Source organism: Prionailurus bengalensis, chromosome C1, assembly GCF_016509475.1.
Source record: "Prionailurus bengalensis isolate Pbe53 chromosome C1, Fcat_Pben_1.1_paternal_pri, whole genome shotgun sequence".
Lineage (NCBI taxonomy): Eukaryota > Metazoa > Chordata > Mammalia > Carnivora > Felidae > Prionailurus > Prionailurus bengalensis.
Window position 1 is genome coordinate 157,800,830 of NC_057345.1, and position 24,168 is coordinate 157,824,997.

The 24,168-nt window shown below is 40.9% G+C and overlaps 1 protein-coding gene across 2 annotated transcripts in view; it reads right to left on the bottom strand.

Moving 5' to 3' along the window:
- The window catches only part of STK39 (serine/threonine kinase 39), a 312,459-nt gene that overhangs the window by 65,017 nt on the left and 223,274 nt on the right, over positions 1-24,168 (bottom strand). For both annotated transcript variants that reach the window (XM_043576954.1, XM_043576955.1), the window contains exons 15-16: positions 6,118-6,170; positions 1,748-1,816 (exon numbers count right to left, since the gene is read on the bottom strand). In XM_043576954.1, the coding sequence (XP_043432889.1) occupies positions 1,748-1,816; positions 6,118-6,170 (122 nt within the window). The remainder of the gene's footprint in view (positions 1-1,747; positions 1,817-6,117; positions 6,171-24,168) is intronic.

The window sequence follows — 24,168 nt, forward strand, 5'->3', positions numbered from 1 at the left end:
TTCAAGCTCTCCCTCACATTTGATCAGAACATTTTGCTAAGAACTCAGCTGGCCATGATATCTCCCAAGATTTTAAAGGAAAGTGTGAGAGACAGAAAATATCAAGAGATACATACATACCTATGTATATGTATGTATGCCACTTTGCTTTAAACTATGTCTCTCTCTCTCTTTATATATGCATCACTTGGCAGAGGAATCAGAGCTTCCTTGGGAAATCACATACAATTGAAAGGAAAAAGAGCTTAATTATATCTAATTATAAAGTATCTTCACCTTTATGACATATTGTTTGTATGTCAATAACATATTAGAGGGGTGCCTCCGTGGCTCAGTCAGGTAAGAGTCAACTCTTAATTTTGGCTCAGGTCATAATTTCGCAGTTCGGTTTCAGGGATCGAGCCCCATGTTGGGCTCCACCTGAGAGCCCGGAACCTGCTTGGGATTCTCTCTCCCCCTATGTCTCTGCCTCTCCCCCACTTGCACTCTCTTTTCTCTCTCAAAATAAATAAACATTAAAAAAATTAACATATTAGATACTGATTCTTTACTGAGAATCCTAATCTGCCACTAAAACCTCAGGTACTCTCAAAAATAATTCATTTATATAATGACCTACACTGTAGTTTACAGGAACAGATTACTCTGATGGGGAAGCATATCCACGTAAAGCTCCCTCAGTTACAAACTCCAACAGCACTGGGGAAAGGGTTTATTTTGAGCGATTTTTTTTTTAAGTTAAAACACATCAATTATGGGGCCCAAAGTCATTTTAAGCATCATTTTTAATTCGGTTATTTTTGAAGAAAGTTTGATCATAATACACATTACCCTAATATGATGTTATAATAATTATTAACAATATAATTAATTAATGTCATTGCCATTAGTACAATGTTAACTAATCTTGATTACTTAGGGTCATCAATATGAATACCCAGCAATGGACTACATTATGAAATCTTCACAAATCGGATTATCTAAGGAGCATGGAGCTTCTCACCCTCACCCTACAGGCTACACTTTTTCTTAGATAATAGTGTCTATCTCTTACAGCTTTCCTGCCCCCTCCCTCCATGCCATGCAGGGAGGCCTCCAGTCATCTCCTGCTCCCGAAAGCAAGCCTCTATATAGTGGGCACCCCATCTCCATGCAGCTGTTTATTCTCAAAGCAGTAGAAACAGTTACGTGCCCAAAGAGAAGTGCCTCGGTCCCAATCCAGCTGCATGGCTCCAGAAAACACATGGAATCCCTTCAGGAATTTGTGTCCTTGTCCACACAATGAAAGAACTGTCCTGAATGATCTCTTAAGTCACATCCAACCTTAAGACCTTGTGATTCATCTTGCTAATGGCTCGGAAAACTAGTATCTAAGTTCATTAGAACTGTGCCCAAAGAAGGAACAGAGAAAACTCTGACAGAGGACCTCAGAGGTTCCTGTGCTTTGGTATGTGGAATTTATACCATCTTATTTTTCTACATCATAGACTTTTGGGTCTTCTAGGCTCTTCTTTACATTTCCAGTAAGTGAGGCTCTTATTAAATGGGACAGAATTACAGTAAGAGCTTTTTAAAAAAGAAAATGAAATAGGAGTCTTACACAGTTCTTCCACATAAAAGATAAGAATTCAAGACGCAATTTTCAAACATCCAGAGTAAATTATTCCTTTATGAAAACTTTTGTTTCTGAATGCATTTACATTTGATAGACCAACAAAAAGACACTGTATACGGGAAAATGATTTACCTATAACTACATCATGACCATCAACCAAGCCAGCAGAGAAGAGCTCCTGAGATACGCCATCTGCTGTATCTGTCCAAATGTGAAATGAATACGTATTAGTGACCGTAAAATAAAAAGCAACAACCCATTACAATGTAAAAGATATATTTTTCATTTACAAAAATCACCTATGTGTGTTTTAATTCAACAATTTGGATTCTATCAGAAGGAAAGATCAGAAGTGATGTGAAATATATTTTGCCATATGTAATTTGCATCTTTGCATTCATTCAACAGAGGTTATGCACAAAATTATTATTTCATTTTTAGTGAACCAAAAAACATTTTCCCTTTGGCTACTATCTGAATTAATCCTCAAATGTACCTCTGTAAGTTAGCTCATAACTGGCCCCAATGACACTGCTTTTCTTTCTTGCCAAGGTTAATTCCAGCCATCATCAATCCTTTTCTATCATTAGTAGCCACTGAGTCAGAATTTATGGCAAAGGTTGAACAGGTAGCACTTGACACAACCTTATATTTGATACAAACAGCCTTTGAGCTTGTTGGACTATTAAGATGAGCTATTTAAATTTATGCTATTAAGAAACTCCTTTCACATGACATTGATCATTTGATAGCAACAGATTCATTCTCTTAGAAAATGTGGTTGAATAAAAGAATGTAGTTTCTCAGTGATAAGTGACAGGAGTTAGGGATCTCATAAAGATGGGACAGGCTGTATCAAATGAATATAACCAAAATTACTTGAAAGGCTACGAATGAACATGGTAATAGTGAGAAGTCTGTTTGAAGACTTTGTAAAGAGAAATTGATAAATGGCAGTGTGCTCAAAAGAACCATTATGAACCTTCATGTCTTCCCAAAGGACATGACATGGTCCCCATGGCCTTCTGACATTATCACAAACATCCAGAAATGTAGATGGGTAAGAAGAAACTGGCTCAGCAGCTGGTAATAACCTAGATGAAGGTTTAACTTAAGTGTCTTGCAAAGTCAGGCAGCACCTCAAAGTATTGCTGGTGAATCAAACAAGCGTCTAAACTGAATTGCAGTTTGTCATACCTGAGGCTGCCCTCAAGTGTGTGTGTGTGTGTGTGTGTGTGTGTGTGTGTGTGTGTGTGTGTGTGTGTGTTTCTATGCTCACACGAGCGTGTCGCTAAAGGTAAAATTATCTTTCACATTTGTGGGCTTTAATATGCTTAGCCCAGTGTGTGACACATAGTAATTACTCAATAAATGGTTAACTGTGATGATGATGTGCAGCCAAAGCTCATCTGAAATGTACCCCACGCTCTACTGCACTTTCTTTCTCCCTTTCATACATGGCCCGATTTCCCAGATCTCCAATAAAAAACCTGAGGGCCAATGGATACTCTTTGTACATCCAGAGAAAATGTCGCATTCCATCATTTTACTCATTCCATTCTACAATGAATGACATGGAATACAACATGAGGGAAATGTTAAAGACAAAGAAAGGAATTTTAACTAACCTGTGAGATTCCACGTCACGGGGGCTAATGTTGGGGCTTGTCCTTATTATTAGAAGTACAAAAACACTTTATAAAATTCTCTCAGGGATAAAATGATCCCATGGCATGGAATCTAGGGTGGAATAATGAGAGGTTCTACTCTGCATGTGATTTAGCTTTGTGAAGTCGACACTCAGCCACATAATCTCATCTTCCTGATGCCACTGGAAACTTGACTACAAAAAGTATATTGAATTGAAGTGCCTACCTAGGCAGTGATTACATTTCTACTGACTGATCATCGGTTAAAGCATATGGATGTGTTACTACCACCTCTAAAGTATCAATAAGATCTAAGAATTTACAATCGCAGAATGTAGTTGAAAATGGAATAATCAAGCAAATCCACATTGTGGGCTAGCACTAAAACAGTACCAAAGCAAATGACATTCTCAAATGATTCAAGTTTCCAGCATCTCCTATTTTCAGGACTCCTGAATATTAGATGAATCACATTAAAATAGCACAAGGGTCATGTTGGCCATTTTGATCCAAAATAGAAATAGTCCATGCTTGTGTGCCATTAAGCAGTTATCTTGTAGGCATGTAAGTAATATATCAGTAAAGTTAGGAACAGGAACTTGAAGGTAATTGGTGATTTATTCTTCTTTAAGCTGCTTAAACATTCCTAATGTGCAAACAGGTTAAATAATCATAAATAATTACATATGCTCTAGTTTCCAGAGTATACAGTAAAATAATAAATGCAGAGGGCTTACTCTCAAATGAAGACAGAATATTGGATATGTTTATTTTATACATTCTATGCTATATTACACATTTATGTATACATAGAGCACAGATGTATGTATATGTACTTATGCATGCTCACATGCATGCACAGATGTAGTATAGACACCATCTGAATGAAAAGACAGCATCAGTATTCACAGAGGTATACGGTGATATATCCATGGTGTTTCCATTACTAATGGCCTGTGCTCACTGCCCTGTGATGGCTGGCTATCTTCAGGAAGCCAACACTAAGGTTTCTATCTGGTAAACAAAAGCAGACTCAACCTACAATGGCAAACGAGGCTGCTTATGCCAGCACAAAGGTCTAGGTAATGCTGATAGGGCCATCTTCCCCCTCCCCAAATCCTCAATTCAGAAATTCATTTCTTTGCTATCCCTTAAAATTAAAGTTAATTTTATTGCCTCTGTAAATTTTAGATAATTAGATGAAAAAAAAAACAACCCAACCTTTAACTTACAATAAGAAGTTGTTCTTTTACTTACTGTACTTGAAACATTTATTATGGAATTACTAGATTTTGTCACAGTATTGGCTGGTCAACATTCTTATATTAAGAGATAAAATAGAGAGCTTCTGGGTAACAGTAACTGGTGCTGTACAATTTCATAGACCGGCTCCAAACTGTCAAAAATGGATGTTCCCAGAAGAAAGATCAATTAGCAAATTTGTTTAGGCCTTTTAAAAATATATAGTTTGTAAAAGGTACTTTGGATGTTAGTTTAATTCAAATATACTGGGAATCATAAAATCTTTAGGCTGACAGGGGACTAGAAATCAGGGCCAGTGTGCCTTGACCACATATGGCCCAGGAACATATTTTTTTGGCCAGCAGTGTTTTTTTGTTTTGTTTTACACTGAACGTGAACAGACAGAACTGCCTGGTTTCCTGAAGCTCACACCCCCTCCCCTCCCTGCCAACCCCAAACATTTGCTTTGGCTCCTGTACACATCTGAGTTTGCGTCTTCTTACAGGTTCTAATAGTAGGGAGGTCAAAGTAGTCAAGTGATTAACCAGGTAACATGCTAGAAACTTTCAGATTTTCAAAATTTTAGGAAATCAAATTTAATCAAATCAAAATGTACATGGGGCTCTAATACATAAAATAATTACAGACTGTTGTTAGTTTATATATATTAATATAGTCAAGTGTATGAGCCTAATGTATTTTGTTTTAACAATAAAACAGAATGTATTTTAGAAGGTTTTCAATAGAGACACTGAGGCCGCTTTCACATATTTAAAAATCTGAAACCGTCAAGAAGAAGAGTCACAGTCTCAGCATCAGCATCTGATTTTCAGCTCTCTGGGTTGTTCTGGTTATACACTAAAGGGAGGAAGTAGCGACTTTTGCTTAACAACTAATCTTGCAGTCCCCAAAGCCTGTTCGTAGATGTTATTTATCCATTAATTAACCAAAACTACTGGAGATTCTCCTGGATAGCGGGCATTTGCCAAGTGCTAAAGATACCAAGAAATGCGACATAGTTCTAGAAACTCCAGGCATCCAGGAGCTGAGAGAGCAACTAATCTAGCCTTTAAGCTGTTTCACTAACTATTTAAAATATTAAAATTGTATTTAGAAGCAAGAATGGCAATGTGCCTACCAAGGTGTACCAACAGAGACCACAGACATTCCTCCTTCCACACAGGCTTCATATAATATGAACTGAGAGCAGAGGGGCAGAGCGGATCCCTTTTTTGTGTGACATCTCGTTTGTTGCTCACCTCTCATTAGGATTGCTCTCTGTTACCCATTACACTCACCATAACGTCCTTTAAGCCCTGTGTCCCCTTGCCAGTACTTGTTCTCATGGTTGAGCTAACACAGGTAATTTGTACATGTATGTAAACCACGCAGCATGCCACAGAAACTCATGTAGGCAGTAGTGGCTCGGTTTGGATTCCCCACAATTATTGCAAATCCTTCACTGCTTCTCTCCTTCCTGCCTTCCCTCCATCCTCCTTTCTTCATTTTTAAAGAAAGCATTTTCAAATAGCAGATTATAACCACACACTTGTAATGAATTTCTTAAAGGCTCTTTGCAGCAATAAGATAATAATTTCAATTAAAACTTACCTCTTCCTGGAGTAAACTCAAATCGTATGTCATTAAGTTCCTTTCTGGAGTTTCTGAAATATATAACATGTAGCACATTAAAATCCAACGAAGTGTAGTTTCATCAAACTAAATGTATTTCAATCTTTACAAGATGCTACTAATAGGTAGATAGTGTTTTACAGTTTTGGGTTACCTCTGGGTACTTCCTCAAATGGGAGAGATAGTTATGACAATAATAAAGGGAGATATTTAAATGACTAAATTTACCTATATAAACATGTTTATTTCCCCAAATTCCAAAAATAAAACATTCTTTTATAAAATCTATACTAAATCAATAACCTTCAATGTAGTTCCATAATTAACAATTTCAGAAGATTTTCGTATGGAATAAATAATATTCAATACACGTTTCATATTTTTCCTGAAAATAGCATTTTATCAAATTATTTTTAAAAAGTGAAACAAACAAGGGTGCCGGGGTGGCTCAGTTGGTTAAGCATCCAACTTCGGCTCAGGTCATGATCCCATGGTTCATGAGTTTGAGCCCCACGTCTCTGCTGAGCTGCTTCAGATCCTCAGTCTCCCTCTCTGCCCTCCCCCGCTCATGCTCTCTCTCTCTCTCAAAAATAAATAAATGTTTTAAAAAAATATATTTAAAAAAAGTGAAACAGGAAAAACAGTCTCAGTGGTAAGGTTTATGACAATGACAATACTATGCATTAAATCACGTAACAAAATGCCCCAAAAAGGATGTGTATTTTGTTATTAAAATTTTTGCTACATAGAGGGGACCCCTGAATGTTGTTTAATTATCCACTGAATATAGAAGCTTTTTTTAAAGTTTGTTTATTTTGAGAGAGAGGGGGGTGGGGGGAGAGACAGAAAGAGAGAGAGAGAGAGAGAGAGAGAAAGAGAGAGAGAGAATCCCAAGCAGACTGCACTCTCAGTGCGGGGCTTGAACCCACAAACCAGGAGATCATGATCTGAGAGGAAATCAACAGTCGGATCCTCAACCAACTGAGCCATCCAGGAGCCCCAAATAGATAAAATTTTTAAAAATAAATATAAAATGCTTACATAAAATTGTAATACATATATACACGTATATTCAATCCAAAAACGGATACTAGGTTAATATGGAACAAGCAAATACCTAAGATGTAAGTTTTCCATTTATATTAATTTCAAGAAAAGATATGGGGCAGTGAGTTATAATTAGAATGGCTTTAAATTCTCATAAGAACACTAAAATGTTATGATAACTCTCAACAGATGCTACAATTAAAGTTAATAAAAACACCATAAGAAACTGCAGTAGGAAACATGCAATAGTAATTTCTGCAAACCCTCACCTACTTGCTCAGCTGCCAAGGGTCCAAGCCAGAGACCAGAGATGGCCTGAATACCCATTCCAAACCTCCTCCTTCTGGTGCCAGAAGAGTCTGATCAAATCCTGTTAAGTAGTCCTGTTTGGGATCCTGGAGTAGTATCTCCTGGTCTCTACAAACAGTGCCCACATTATGATGCCACCAGCCTGTGGGCCCTTTTTGGTCTATAGCCTGACCTTGTTTCTTTAGGCCCCATGACATTCTACCACAGTAAATACAGGAGGCCCAGAAAAATGACAAAGGCACGTTACCGGCTTAGAGAAAGCCCTTCTCCCAGGGCCTAGAGATGTGGGTTCCAGTCTGTACTTTTCCACAAGCAGAGAAGTGAAGAGTCAAGAATTCAAGAGATGCCCAAGCCCAGGCCACAGACATAAGAGCCCTGAACCACTATGAATCTCTTCCCAGGTGTCCCCCCACCTTGACTCTGTGACTACTCTCAGAGATAGAATAGGACTAGGGGATGACAGCAATTCCTAAAGCCGGGCTTCTTTTAGGAACTTCTGAGAATCTGAAAACTAAAAATTGTGAACTCTCTCCAAAAAGGGGGCATATGACCAACACATGAAATTGCAGACAACTGAAGATGGTTCAGAGATCAGCTTAGACCTCAGACTGAGTGACCCTCTCCTGGACGTGGAGTGGGCCATGAACAATCAGTGCCTTCGAAGGAAGGGCTGTTTGCCTGTGGCACTGTTTACCTACCAGTGTCACCACACATTTACATAGTGCTTTCATATGTATCAGCAGTTCTTCAACTGGGTTTTTTTTTTTTTTTTTTTGTAAACTTCCATAATGTCTGGCTTAAGATAGATGGATTCTTATTTTTGATTCTGTATTCAGTCTGTTGCAATATCACATATCACATTGCCAGCCACTGGAAAATTCCACTCTACATGTTGCAATAATGAAAGTGAAAAAAGCACATAATTTCTTAGTGTTATTATAAAAATAGTTTTGACCTCATGGGCTTCCTAAAGGGGACTCAGAGATCCCTAGGGCCATAGGAGCACACTTTGAGAAACACAGAGAGCAAATGTCATGAATCAAATCTCATTTTCTTCCAGCAATCAACCTTTGAAATATGCAAAGTAGGTATTACTTGTTTTCCATTTTTTAGATGAGCACATTCAATGGCCTTTCCAAGTTTACAAATTTAGTGGCAGAGTGAGGACCAACAATTTTACACTGGAAATATCTAATACAAGTATAGAAAAGTGGATTTCTTTTCACTTTTGAGAGAAAACAATATTCCCCAAGATTTTGCGTATTACCATAAAAAGATCAGCAAGCATTCTTTTTAACAGCCTTGGTTTTACATGCCGTATGTTAAAAAGGCTGAATTAGTACTAAAACAGTCCAATAAGGGAAAAAAATGATCACTAGGAAAGCAAGTATTTATAGTGTATTTAATAATGAAATGACAGAAGGAGAAAAAAATGAAAAGGAATTTGACTTGATGGGAATATATGTCATTGTTCCTTTCCTTTCCTTTGGCCAGTCTTATCTAAATTAGTTTGTCCTACTAAGGCCATGAGAAAAGAAGTATAAGAACTGTACCCAGAATATCTTCATGCACATCCTGATTCTTTAAATATTAATACCACAGAAGTAATATCCAACACCCATAATCTCTATCTACATCAACTATGGCTCAAGTTATGGAGGTGGCCTAGTCAAGTCATTCTTTTATGACTCTGAACCTAAAATACTTGCCTTTGAAAAGATCACATTGATTGATTGTGAGTAGTAGACTTGTCTCATCAGGATGAAATATGGTTGGAAAAATGCCTAATTGGATCTAACTACTGAAGGTCATCCTTTTATAAAGAATTAATCTTTTCAGACTCCTACTTAACACCTTTAATTGAAAGTACATTTACTTTAATTGATATGGCACAAGATACTCTTGATTTCAGAGAAGCTGAAAATAGGTATGATTTAAGGCCGGAAACTAAGTCTGTGCAACTTTACAGAGGAAATGTTTAAAACTTGAAAATTAACAGCTTCAAGACCCAGGCTACCTTTGATAACTCTTATTAAAAACCCTTTTAATACTAAAAATGACCAGAAGAATCCCACAACCCAACCCAATGAAAAACATACTCCTAAATTCAGTAATAAACACAAACCCTTATTTCTCATTATAGGTATACATTATATCATAAAGGCAAAGGTCTACAGAACTCAGGCAGAATATATACATATTTTTTAAATAGGTAATGCCATCATGTGGTTTAAAACCCAAAAGGTACAACAGGGTATTGTATAAAAACTGGGCCTCCTCTTGCCACTCAACTACCTGGTCCCCTGAAAGGTTGAGGTTTTTTGGGCATCCTTCCTGAAAGGTTTCATGCATATATTAGCAAACAAACATACATAGTTCCTTCTAACCTGCTTAATACAAGCGTAGCATACTATATCCATTGTTCTACGCCTTGTCTTTGAACTTAATAGTATACCTTGGAATTTCTCCATATCGATTCATAGAAAGCTTTCTCCTCCTTTTTTTTTTTTTTATAGCTACACAGTATTCCGTTGTCTGCCATGTCCTTTTTTGACCAGTTCCCATTCTGTGAACAGACTGTTTCCAGTCTTTCTCTATTGTAAACAAAACTTAATTGTGTATAATGCTCCTTGTCCTTATGTCATTTTGCAAATACACAAGTATGAAAATAAATTTCTAGAAGCAAATTGCTTGGTCGAAGGACAAAGGTATTTGCAATTTGATAGATATTGTCAAATTCCCCTTCATTTAAGTTGTACCAATTTATACTCTCTCAAGCAATTTGTAAACACCCTTGCAGGAACTTTAAATGAGTAAAGCAAGAAGTATATATATACATATACACATGCATATGTATACATACACATATATATGTGTATATATGCATGTATATGTGTATATGTATATGTATATATATAAATAAAAGCAAGGAGACAGGAGGACTCTGCCAACTGGAAAGCTTCTTTCCCATTTAAAGAGGGCAACCACTACTCAGCACCAGCTGGTTAAGCTAGGCAGGAATTTGGGCTCAATTTTGTTAAAAACTAAAAAAAAATGTAAAAAATTAAAAAAACCCACCACAACAAAAAATGTGTATACAGACACAGACACATACAAGATACATATGTGCTATGTCCATTCTAAGTGGAAAATCAGAGATTCAGACTGTCATGTGTAAAGTCTTCCTTCTTGCTTCCTTACTTCAACTCATCTGCAAGGAACATAGTGAACACTCAAATGAAGCAGCTGGCTATGGGGGCGGTAATGACAATCATGTGAGTGAACACGTAACTGTCCCTGGTGATAGAGGTGCAGAAGGCCTGTGTAGTTGAAGTATGCATTTTATAGGACGTAGCATTTTTCTACACTTCTTAATGTACCATGTCAGGACTGTCTGATAGAGTTATTGCTCCTGGAGGGCTCTGAAGCCAAAATGCCAGCTCAGGACTATGTGTATCCCTTAGCTTCACATTAATGTCTTTTAGCCCATGCCAAAAAGTGTATGGGGGCACACACCCTCTACGAACCAGATGGGATCAAATGCTTAGACCACTGGTTGTCAAAATGCAAAGACCACTGGTTGTCAAAGGGTATCATCAGCTGTAAGTGCCATTGGCACTGCATCCTTTCCACTCTGGAGTGAGGCTGAATGTCGACCATTTCCCCAAGCTCTGAGGTTGAAGGATGCAGCTGGGGTAACACTGGCAGGTACAGTGTTTCCTAGGAGCACAGGGGCAGCCCCTCCCTTCTAAGCAGCAGACAGCTCCCCCTTTCCTTACCTGAACCTGAGATTTCAGGTCAGGGTGAAGCTTCCAGCATCCGAGGAAGTCCAAAGGGACTCGCACTCCCAGACTCCCGGAACGTTTCTCCCCTTTTGGGAGCAGGATGGAGACTTTCAAACAGGGTGGGCCAGGGATCAGGATATCATTTTTAGTTCAAGCTTCTTTCCTGCTCTTGATACTGAACTGAAGTCTTTTCCCACAAGCTTAGGGGAGAAATGGACTATGGCTCCCATTAAGCTTCCTGGGCCTCTCCCTCCACAGCAGCAGAGAGCCTGGTACAGACTGAGGACATACGGAGCTGTGGGGACAAAGGTCTACATTCAAATCCACTCACTACTTACTTGGCATCTGTAGTCCGTTTCCTTAAATGTGACATGGGGAGAATAATAATTAATGGCATTTACTATCTGCCAGTAAATGCTTGGTGCTTTGCATATGTTATCTCATGCCATGCTCAAAACAACCCTTGATGTGGGGATGGCTCTTGTCCACTGTTATCTTACAGACAAGGAAACTGAGGCCTAGAAAGGGTAAAAGGACATATCCAAAATCATGTGTCTGATTAGCAGATGTGAACTAAGCCTAGAACGGGATGAATGTTACCCATGGTCTTCTCCAGTGCATAACCCTTACTGGAGGCACTGTGGGTCCTGCCCTGAGTCTATAGAGGCTCCTGACTGGTCTCTCCACATTCAAGGTCAGGATCTACACAGGAGCCAGGCAGCTTGTTACCTGGAAATGTGATCATGCCACACCCTTGCTGAAAGATTCCATTTCTTCCCCTTATTCTTAAAACAAAATTTAAAATCCTTAGCATGACCTCCCCCCCCCCCCCCCAAGACTTGCTTCTACCTGTCTCTCCACCTTCAGCTCTCCTACACTTTCCCCTGCTCACCTTGTTGCTATCTCCTGGCCTGCCCTCTTTCCCCACATGCAGCTTTGCAAAGGCACAGTGTGAGTGCAGCAGGCACCTCGGGAGGCAGTGGGAGGAAAGGGATAACAGTCAGGGGCAATTCTTGTGAGGACTTTAGCAGTAAGGGGGTGGTGAGAAATACCTATAATGTGTGGTGGGGTAAAGAGAGGGCTTTTCTAAGATGGGAGAAAAGAGACATTTGTGTGTTGCCAGGACAAGTAAAGAGGGAAACAGATGGGGAGGGAATGGAGAAGTGTTCCTGGGGCTGCAGCATGTCGGGGGGCCAGCTCCCCTCACTGCTAGGAAATCTCCACTCTCTCTCTCTCTCTGTCCACATGACTGACTCCAATTGTGCTCTGAGGCCTGGTTGTGTCTTTTGGGGTAGACCGGGAAAGAAGAGTAAAGGCAGCCAGATGAGGCGCCCTGTCCAGTGTGCTCTCCTAGCCTCCAGATCTGTGCTCAGTACCTTCATATTCTGCACCAATGGAACGTGATTACTTTAAATTTTTTAATGTTTATTTATTTTGAGAGAGAGAGGCAGAGCACGAGCAGGGGAGGGACAGAGAGAGAGAGGGAGACACAGAATCTGAAGCAGGCCCCAGGCTCCATGCTGTTAGCACAGAGCCCATGTGGGGCTCAAACCCACGAACCGTGACATCATGGCCTGAGCCAAAGTCGGATGCTTAACCAACTGAGCCACCCAGGCGCCCCAAGAATGTCATTACTTTAATGTCCATCTCGTCCATTAGACACTAAGCTCCCAAAGAGCAAAGACCTTTAGCTTTTGCTTGTTCACTGGTTGTTCACTGCTCTTCCCCTCAGCACCCAGCCCAGTGCCTTGGGAGTGAACAGATAATACTTGTCACATGAATGAATGAAGGAAGGAATACATGAATGAGTGAAAATTTTACAAGCCTGGCTTTTGTCAAGTGCCTCTCCTTGGCCACCACCACCGTGATTCCCTGGCTGCCTTTTCTCTGCCTGCCCAAGCCCTGCTGTCTGCCTGTCCCTTCGGTGTTAAATGTTCTGCCCTGACAATCTTCCCCTCTCCTTCTCTTTCTTGATGAGTAGTTCCAAATGCATAAGCCAAACCCAGGTACTGCCCCAGAGCTTTAAACCCATTATCCAAGTGCCTACACAGCATCTCTCCAAGCGATGTCCAGACACAGAACAATCCAGCATATCCACAATGGAATACATCACTTTTCCTCTCAAATTCACTTCTCTCTCTGCGCCCAATGGCAGCAAATGGTGGGGACAGCCAACTACCACAACCTGTGGGTTAGACCTCCTTAAGATCAAATCACCCATTTCTCTAAAACTCCACTACCGCTGACCGAAGGCGGGACACCATTTCTGCTACAGAAAAGAATGAACAATCTAATGAACAAAGGGTATTTTATCCACACTCACACATACCACACACATACACATGGAGAATGTCGTCGCTAGAGTACAGATGTATAGCAAAAGGAAAAGGCCATAAAAGGTTGAGGGAGCTGTTACTCAGGGTGTAATCCTTGGCAGATGAATGTGTTGTAGGAAGGAAGAAAATTGTTGTACTTAATGAGATGTGGAAAACGATCCCAAAGCAATGAGAAGTTGAAGGACAGCGACAAGTAAGCCCAGGGACAAAAATCAGAAAGAGAAAAAAGAAGCCTCCTGTGTCCAGGCCCGTGGTTGCTCTGACACAGTGTTCACATGCATCTCTGGGCTTTCCCAGAGCGGAGTCTTTAGGCCCCTAAGGACTAGGGACCCTGAGCCCTGCAGCTCAGTCGCTCGCCAGTGATGACCTTCAGTCAGTCACCTCATCTCTCCAACCTCCACTCCAGGTTCTTCTGCAGGAAAACGGGAAACAATGCTTCCCTCCTGGATTAGAGGAGCTGTGTACAGACACGGTGTGGGCCCCCTCACAGTGCTGGCAGGCGTTCTGATGCCTGATATTCTGAACCCCACAGAGAAGCAGAAAGTCATGGTTCCAGTCCTTCAAGGGTTCACAATCCCCACAGAGAAGGACAGCTGACGGGAGGAAAACTAGCAGGGAAACCCCAACATAGATAAGTGCTTAAAAAGTAGTAGTAGGAAAAGAAATATTAGCCTAATTCAAGGAAAGGAGCATTGTCTCGCTCTTGGTTCTCACTCTATCCATCCTTCACACTCCTGTCAAATTAATCTTCTCTCAGGTACAGGACCAATCACAGAATCATATAATTTTACAACTGACAAGGGCCCTGGAGGTCACCTTAATCCATTTCCCTCATTCCTCAGGTGAAGAACTGAAGCCAAAGAGATTAAGTGGCTTAAGATTACACAGCTGGCTAATTCACTCAACACTCCACAAATACTTATTGATCATCTACTAGGTGTCAGGCCTGTCCTAGGAGCCATCAATGGCAGAAATGACACCCATACCTGAGACTGAGGCTTCTAGATGACTGCTTTTCATTCTTGACTGGTGGCTCTCACACTGCAGGGTGAGCCGAGGTGCACACTCTGAAGGAAGAATCCTCTCCCCCAGTGATGCCCCTACCCCAGTAGTTGAGAAGTGCTGCACGCAGTGAGAGATGTTACAGATGGGAGTGTGTTTTATACATGACTGATGTGATGATGGCACAAATAAAGGTCAGGAGCCACTGCTGTACCTATCAGCACTGTGTTTCAAAGCCCCGCCTGAAACAGAAGCTCTCCTTAAAGTGCAGATCTCCATATACCCTGAATGATGCTGCAGGAGTGTAAGTCACATACCTACCCCTCGCAGCCAAACCTTGGCCTTGCATTTAACTTGCCTCAAAAGCATCTTGTGGATCAGTGAGTCTCCTAAAATATGAAAGTGACAATTCCTTTCAGCATTGTACCTTCAGACACCCAGAAATATGCCTATGGCCTAGCAAAGTAGAAGTCTGACAGCATCCAGAATTCTAGTCTAGACCGAGCCATGCGGCATCACCCAGCTTATGATCAATGTCAAATCGATAGATCAGGAAGTCACACTGTTCCCTTTAACAAGAAAACATGAGCAGTGACTGTGTGCGTGCACACACACACAGTTTTGTATCTTGATATATCTTAAAGAATCTGACTTTCACACTGGTTGTCTGCAGGTCTGTCTACAGCTAGAACCTCAGGCTAAGGACTCTGATGCATCTCACTGGTTTCTGAGCAGCCTGAAGGACCCTTCAGATTTGTAGCCTGGAGGGAACAAGCAGTCTGCCAGCAGAGGATTTCATACAGCTGATCTCTAAATTAGACCTGTGTGTACAGAGCCTTGCAAGGAAATTTCTAATACTCTGTGCAATGCTGATACGTATGAATAAATCACTTGCAAAAATATTATCATAAGTAACTGCCTTTACTGTCTACAGAAACAGTTTTCATCTGGAAATAATCCTAACTAAGTACCCTTAACAGAAACCTCTTGAACATCTCCTTGCTGGCCAGGTAGAGGAGGTGGCTGTTTCCTCTCACCAACATCGCCCACTCTCCAACCTAATGTGTTTCTTTTTTTTCTCTAGTACATACTTTGGAAAATCATGAAAAACACTTTAACATACAGGAAAGTTCAAAGAGGAATGAAACAAAGTCACATGCACCTACCATCCAGAACTTTTAAAATGGTAACAGTTTGTCATATTAACCTCAGAGCTTAAGACATAAAATTTTAATAACATTTTGCCTACACAGTACAAAATCGATTGTAATGTCCCAACTGTGGTAAATCGTGAGCAAATGGATTATTGCATAAGGGCCCTATTTCCTGTCAAGTTCATGAAACTGTATTTTCATGGCTAGCAGTCCTTTTCAGCATTTAGAATGTTCAGTGAATATATTTACTGAATTAATTTTTACCAATAGGGCAAGAAGGAAATGGAGTGACCACATGAAAACTAGACTCAGGTGTATGGCTGGTAGAGGTAGAAACATTAGTCTACTCAAAGTTCCCATTTTTATAGTAGCCAAGAAAAACTGTTAGGCACGCTTACTAGTTAGAGGTTTTTGTGGATGTGCCTTGATTGAAATCCACTGATACAAGTCTAGAAGCAGTCCTCACTGGTGTCGTTTAGGTCTGAAAGTTTGATGGCAGGGTTTACTGCAGAAAACGCAGACTCCACGTTTCTGTGATGGATACCTCTCTTCAACGCATTCAGGCTCCCAAGTCAACACGACATGTAAGTTATACTAAAAATGCAAGGGCACCTCTAAGATTGGAATTCAACAACTGTCCATTTGGGCTCTTGATCTCATGCCACGGCAGGTGTATTTATGCAGATCAATACAACATATGGGACAGTGGGTGGTGCTGCACGTCTCTGCAGCGTTCCAGGATGAGTCAAGTTTCAAGATAATGCAAGTTTACTTAAAAGAAATTTTTTTTAACGTTTATTTATTTTTGAGACAGAGAGAGACACAGCATGAGCAGGGGGGAGGGTCAGAGAGAGAGGGAGACACAGAATTGGAAGCAGGCTCCAGGCTCCGAGCTGTCAGCACAGAGCCCGACACGGGGCTTGAACCCACGGACCGTGAGATCATGACCTGAGTCGAAGTCGGACACTTAACCGACTGAGCTACCCAGGCGCCCCAATGCAAATTTACTTTAAAAGGGACAAATGGGGGCGCCTGGGTGGCTCAGTCGGCTGAGCGTCCGACTTCGGCTCAGGTCATGATCTCGCAGTTCGTGAGTTCCAGCCCCGTGTCAGGGTCTGTGCTGACAGCTCAGGGCCTGGAGCCTGCTTCGGATTCTGTGTCTCCCTCTCTCTCTGCCCCGCCCCTGCTCATGCTCTGTCTCTGTCTTTCAAAAATAAATGAACATTAAAAAAAAAAATTAAAAAAAAATAAAAGGCACAAATGGCTACAATATCTAATCATCATGGGAAACTATCCTCTTCCTTGGCATTTAATTCTTGCAAAAAAAAAGGATGGTAAGTAGTTCAAAGTTAAACCAAATACACAAATATTTGGTTATCAAAAATAACAGAAATTAAAGGGAACAGAGAAAGAGATACGATACACAAGTTACTCCCACTGAACACTGAATTTAGCTTTGTTTCCCCATAGCTCAGGCAAAAAAAAAAAAAAAAAAAAAAAAAAAAGGAAAGTATTGCATGATAGAGTTCTTTATCAAAAAAGAAACATGCAAGGCAGATGTTTTTCCCTTCGCATTAATATCAAGGAGAAATTTTGTACAGAAGCCCCTTTATAAGAGACACTTGAGTAATGCCTTCAACTCTGCTGCAAAGGACAGAAACTTTTCTTCATATAAATGTCTTCCAACTATGTGGTGCGAAAGATGAACATTTTTTTCTCCCATGTGCTGAAGGCACCACATTAAATCTTGCCTAAGTGATGGCATTTCTGCTGGGAGCTGAAATAATATAGCTGAGGTACATTGTTTCCTGATGATTTACCTCAATAGAGGGAGCCCAAAGAACCTGGAGAAATGAATGGCCCATACAGACTGCTTCTTGATGCCCTAAAAGTGTCTTTGTCAAGTGCTGCGATGGGTGATTTCTGTGACTGAACTCTGACTAGCATCTGAAAGCATCTGATAGTCTACATGTTGATTAAACAAAGATCTTTGACTCTAACACATACGTGCAGAGGTAACATTCTGCTGTGACCCTACAGGAGACTGACTTAGGTTATGTCCTCCCCTCGAGGGGTGGTAACTGCAAAGAGGGGCAGGCTGCAAGGTGTTTGCATTTCAAAAGGAACCTCCGTGGTGGGCCAAAAACTTGAACATGCACTCTGCTGAACACCAAACTCTGTTGCTTCAGAACACAGAAAGGATAATTGTTTGCTTCAAAGTTTTAAAGACTGCCCGCTTCTAATCAAGAGAGTTTAGTCAGGAGAGAACTTTAGTATAGCTGCAATAATATAAAGTGAGCAGATAACCATAAAATTCTTTAAACTTTAGCCAGGTGATCACAAAAGTAGCAACAACTATGCTTTAACTTTCCTATTAATTTGTATCTATAATCATATTCAGGGAAAGCTGCATTAAAAATTAGCAAATTTAAAGGGAACACGATCATTTTCAACTAGATTTAAAATACCCATCTGATAGGGGCATGTGGGTGGCTCAGTCAGTTGAGCATCTGACTTCGGTTCAGGTCATGATCTCACAGTTAGTGAGCTCAAGCCCCAAACCGGGCTCACGGCTCTCAGCCTGTCAGCACAGGGCCCTCTTTGGATCCTCTGTCCCCTTCTCTGTCTGCCCCTCCCCCACCTGGGCGTGCCTGCTGTCTTTCGCAAAACAAAACAAAACCATCCGATAGAGAAGAAAACTGTGAAGGACTAATGAATTATAAGCGTTAACATCAGTGTAAGCAGACTCCTCCCTGGCTTTTCCGCAGGTAGTGCCTTAAGACGATTAAATTTAATGATAAATGAGACAGAGCAAATATTTTCTCTTTTGGTCCATTTCAGAGAAATGGCCTATAAGTAAATGTATTTACAGTCTAGTGTGGGTGACCCTTTGGCAAAGACATCGTAAATCTTCAAACTGGACTTGCCTGAAATTACTTCAGCAAATGGCTATTTATAAAACATACACCTGCACAGAAAATAAACCTTGTTACTAGGCATTTGATAGGTTGTTGATGGGCATCAGAACAAAATACACATATATTAGAGAACATCAGACAGATCTTATCAAGACACTGGATTAGGACAGGACTTTTCCTCAGAATAATGTAAAAACAAAAATTAAATAATTAAAAAACTCAAGCTCCCCCCTTTTCCCAACCCCAATAAACCACCCACTTGCTTTTGAGGCTTGCAGTTGTAGGATTCTCTATGTACTTACACTAACACGGTTGAAAAAGCACTAAGAGTTGGGCAGGCACCTGAGGGTGAGTGTGAGAGGCTTCCTTTGTGTTAACATACCCTAAAAAGGCAAGGGGATGTGAAAGCGTTCATTATTTGCATATGATTTAAAGTGAGGGCTAATTACCTTAAAATGTTTCTAAGTATTTCTACGAAACTACTTTTTCAATCTGAAGATGGCCACAAGTGAGGGGGGAAAAAATCTCAAGTTCAGTCCTATCTGCTTCCCATGGACTCCCTTTCGAAAACCCCACGGCTGATCTGAATGCACAACTCTTCCTGTGACTGTATGGTGGTCCTTAAAATGCAGCTGTCACGGGACACTTCCTTCTCATCTGATCCCAGCAGATTTTTTTTAATGTTTTTATTTATTTTTGAGACAGAGAGAGACACAGCATGAGCGGGGTAGGGGCAGAGAGAGAGGAAGACACAGAATCCGAAGCAGGTTCCAGGCTCCAAGCTGTCAGCACAGAGCCTGACGCGGGGCCCGAACTCAAGGACTGTGAGATCATGACACGAGCCAAAGCCAGACGCTTCACCCACTGAGCCACCCAGGCACCCCTGATCCCGGCAGATTTTTAAAAATCAACACTTTTACCTTCAGCAACCACTAAATTCATTCTCTGCCTCTGGAGCACTATCGTATGGTACTCATTGTCACAATGTTTCAGGAAGAAACCATCTCTTCAACAGTCCCAATAAAGTAAACAGAAATGGCATTCATCACTTCGCCTGGAAATCAACCATCCCAATTGGAAAATTCCAAGTACCTACAGTTCACTGAAATTGCAAAGTCCCTTGACCTAACCATGGTGCTTACTCTGCGATGGTGCGTCACTGCCTCCACTAGGAAGGGCTTGATTGAGAACAAGATTCAAAAGCAGACTTGCAAAACACAGAATCTCATTCTAATTGCTCCAAACAACTGTTTGCCTGTGTTCAAACACAGGCCGCATGACTGTCAAATCGTGAACCTGATTTTCATGTGTCAGCCATGGAAGCCTTATTTTAGAGCTACACGCACATTTTTGAGGCTATTGAAAAACATGCTGAGAATGTTAAAAAGCAACTTCCACATATGTAACTGCACCAGACAAGTGCAGGACTTGCCAGGACTGTGGGGATCATGCATTTTTCTTATCTAAGATTCCCTAATAAAAAAGACCCCAACAATTTTCTTCATGATGGTTTTTTCAGTGACTGATCCTTATACCCCAGCCTGTTAATCTCTGACAAGTTTTTAAGACCGACTTAGCTTTCTAGAACTCTTGACTTCAGTGAAAATTTAATAAAGGAGGTCAGGCTGGATAAACAAGAATTCTCACTCTACAGAAATATTTATAAGCGCATCCTGCAAACTACTTATTATTTGCTTCTTTACTGTAAATTGATGTTTTTTTTACATAAGGAAGTACAAAAAACAGTGCCACTGACAGGGAAGGGGTTCGCAAGGGGGCCCTTTGCGAAGTGATTAACCTAAGAGGAGAGCCTTTTTCCATAGTTTGAGGCAAGATAAAATAAACATTGATTATCTGTCAAGTTTAATTTAAGAGAATTAGTGGATTAAAAAAAAAAAGTAAGCAAGCCAGTGAATATCTATAACAAAGATAAAGAGACGGTAAAGGTCAACAATTATGAGCATTTTAATATACAGAATTTACAAGATGGGCCAGAGGAGCCATCATGCTATGTTGTGTCTCTCCCCAGAGTGCCTGGCACACAGTCTGGCACATAAGTAAGCTCTCAACAAGTATTCAAGAAGTCTAATTGCATCAAGTAGTACACTATTCCTCCTTACCTGTTGCATGGAATTATGTCAAATGTAATCACACTAGCAAAACTCCTTTATATGAAGGTAGCCAATCCTATATAAATACCCCCCCCCCCCAAAAAAAAGAGCTTCTGGGCTGAAGGCATTTCAGTTGCAATGCAGGTCAGACCCACAACCATGACCCACCAGAACAGATGCCACATTAGGAATGGATCTGGGAGAAATAAATGAGGTCTGTTATACTGAAGAGATTTCTGGCCAAGAGCTATTCCTCACAAGCAGTGAGCTAACCGTCAACATCCAGGGTGGTGCAATCAACCTGGACAAGGCTCACGTTAAATATAAGCTACGGACGAGTCTGCCTGACGCCAAGGCTCTTTTCATCTATGATTAGGAAATGCTGCCACCTGTGCCCTGAGCCCCAGACTGTTCTAACATCTACAACACACTTATTTTTAAGTAGAGAAGGCAAGGGAGCACATCTCCTTACACCAGGCTTCCCATCCACCTCTTCTCCTCTTCTACCCTCTCCTCAAAATCTTTGAGTTGGTTTTATGGGGAGTCAGAGGAGAACAACAAATGCTTTCTCGCTAGGTTCATTCAGCCTGTCATAGCTGGGTTTCCGAAGACAACATTCTTGAGTTTAAAAACCATTCGTAACATGGACCAGCTATGAGACCTTCTGGCAATCTACTTGACTCTCCAAGTCTTGGTATCTCCAGCTGTAAAGTAAAGTAGTAACAGGAACTGCTTCATAGGTAGCTCAGAGAGAAGGCAGGCATGGACGTGCCTGGCACACGGCAAGCATTCAGTCCGTATCAAGTAACAACAACAACAGTAATAATAGCTACTGAGTTCTCTGTATCAGACATCAGCCCCTGCGCAGAGATGGGTTCTTTCTTGTCCCTTCACCTAACCTGAGCAGGAGTTGGCATCCATTCCTCCAACCCTGTAACAGCTTCTAACCATAAACCCTAATATATATAAAGAGACTTCAAGGGGGTACAAGTCTCGATCTCCTTAAGAATCCCAGTAATACCTGAATAAATGGGGCCTGACCAATTGGAGTTGGAGAACAGCACTCTCCAACTCAGAGTTTGAAAGAAACAAGCAGAGTAGAAATGGGGCTGCTTTAGAATCCTTGATAATCGCTAGAGAGTGAAATAAACCCACGAGGATCTGACAATTCTCCTGATAATCCATCCCACGCTTCTTTTCCTTACGAATAATTTAAATGCTCTGCTTTGTCTGGTCAAATCAAAGATCCTAGTTTATGTGGAGGTAGAAAGGCACAACAGAAGCCTGAAACATGCCTAAGGTGTGCATCTCATCTGCCCGATCAGGAGAATTCCCTGAGAGAAGAGCTACAAGAAAAGCACCCATTTAGTCAGTGGTTTGGCCATCAATTCTGGCAATTTTCTTCTTCTGCGGTCGAAGACAGCACACACAGGCCATTTAAATTACAGACTTGCCGCCATCCAGGGCCTCTTTGGGTTTAGGGGGAAGCCTGAAGGAACAGTGCTCCAAGCCCAGAGTGCTATTTAATTGTGACTCTCATCGTCACTATTATTACAGATGTGTCATTCAGAAATGCTCTCGGCTATCAGTGACAGCATGGTAGGTCATGAAGATGACATTTCCGTGTTTTGTATTCTGAACATCAAAAACCAGTTTGGCTTGCCCAATGAGCGGTGGGTGCCATGCTAATTATATAACTTTTTAGAGCAAAAAAAGGATCTCCCACTGAGCCAACTTGGAGGAAAAGACACAATACTCATTTTTATCTGAGCCTCAGCATACTGACCTCCTTCAGCCTGTTGACGTGGCCATTAATAAAACATTTTAAAGTGATCCGAAAATGCTTTTTTATGAACCAGAGCCTGAATCTGGCTGCCAAACAGCTGTGTGTGTATTTGAAAGACTTGGAGCTGGTATCAAAGTTGACTGCTGATGATTCAAGCTTGTGCTGGGAACCTCCTGTATCCAGAATGTTGTTCAGGCTTTTGATTCATTACAAATGTAAAACAGATTTCCACTCTTGGAGGAGTTTTAAAGGCCAGAAATAAGGATGCCTGTGATGATGGTCTTGCTTTTGCCCGGGACACATGAAGACTTTATTTCACTTTGGTATCTGACATGTGATTACCAACATGTGTTCTTATAACTTTGGAATAACAACTTAAAAATACTACTCTTGCAATTCTAAAACATCCTTATGGGTAGTTCTTGAAAGCAAATCAGAGAAAAGTTTGATCCTTTCTTACTTTGTCTTCCCTTTCTTCTGTCAAAAATAACAAGTAAAAATATGCATCAATATAATTTTAAACCAAGTATCTAACAGGCCATTTAATTGAGCACATATGATCAAATCTATCTGGGAACTAAGACTTAGGTTATGCTGATGGGTGAGTGGAAAAGGAGGTGGGCAGAGAACTCACTCACTGAGCTCAGATACATGTGTAGGACATACATAGGCAACGTGTAAAGCCTGGGAGGAGAGAATACACAGAGATGAAATAACACACAGACTGTGCTCAATGAGCTTACGACCAATCAGGATTCAGAGATGAAAAGCTCTACAGGCAAGGAAACTGAGGTACGTCAAAGGTGTTCGGTATGCTGTCCTTAAAAGAATTCTCACCTCAGACATTAGAACCATGAATGCCTCTCTTTCTTTACCCTCAAAACATCTACCCTACCACACCCTGCCAATTCTCCTCTCTGTCCCCACCACCCCACCTTAAACACACACACTTAAAAAGCAAGGGAACTGCTTACTATGAAGGAAGCGGTAACAGAGCCAAGGTCATTCCCAGACTTCACATTTCCTAAAATGAACTGGCAAATAAATGCTTAGCATAGAGAAAATTTAAGACTATCAAGAAAATTCAAGACTATCAAGCTGGGTGGGGAGGGAATGAGGAATTTCAACGTCATTTTGCAAGTTAAGAAAGATGAGGACAGGTTTACCAAGGAACAATGCAAACTCAGAATATTTTTCTGTGAGATTAGCCCGAGTCTTGTGGCTCCTCTGCAAATACCCAAACCACAATACTGTGAGACTGGAAGGGAAAAGGATTTGCTGTCTTGGTCAAAAGACGATAAAGCTGGTAAAGAAAGCTCATGGAGTGGGCTCCCCATCTTCACCAACTGTGGTTATACAAACACATCACTATGTGCCTTTGGGGGAAAACAGGTGCCATATTATTGATTTCCTCCTGGCAGGCCAAATGATCTGGCTCCAGAGTTGATAGAATAGTATTGGCCCAAATAGCTCTACTAAGCTAAAACTGGGCTTACTATTCCTGAGTTGGGCAAAAATGTTTACCCATATAATTAGACAAAAGCTCAGGACCAGAGGTTTTGAGGGGAGAAGGTGATGTATT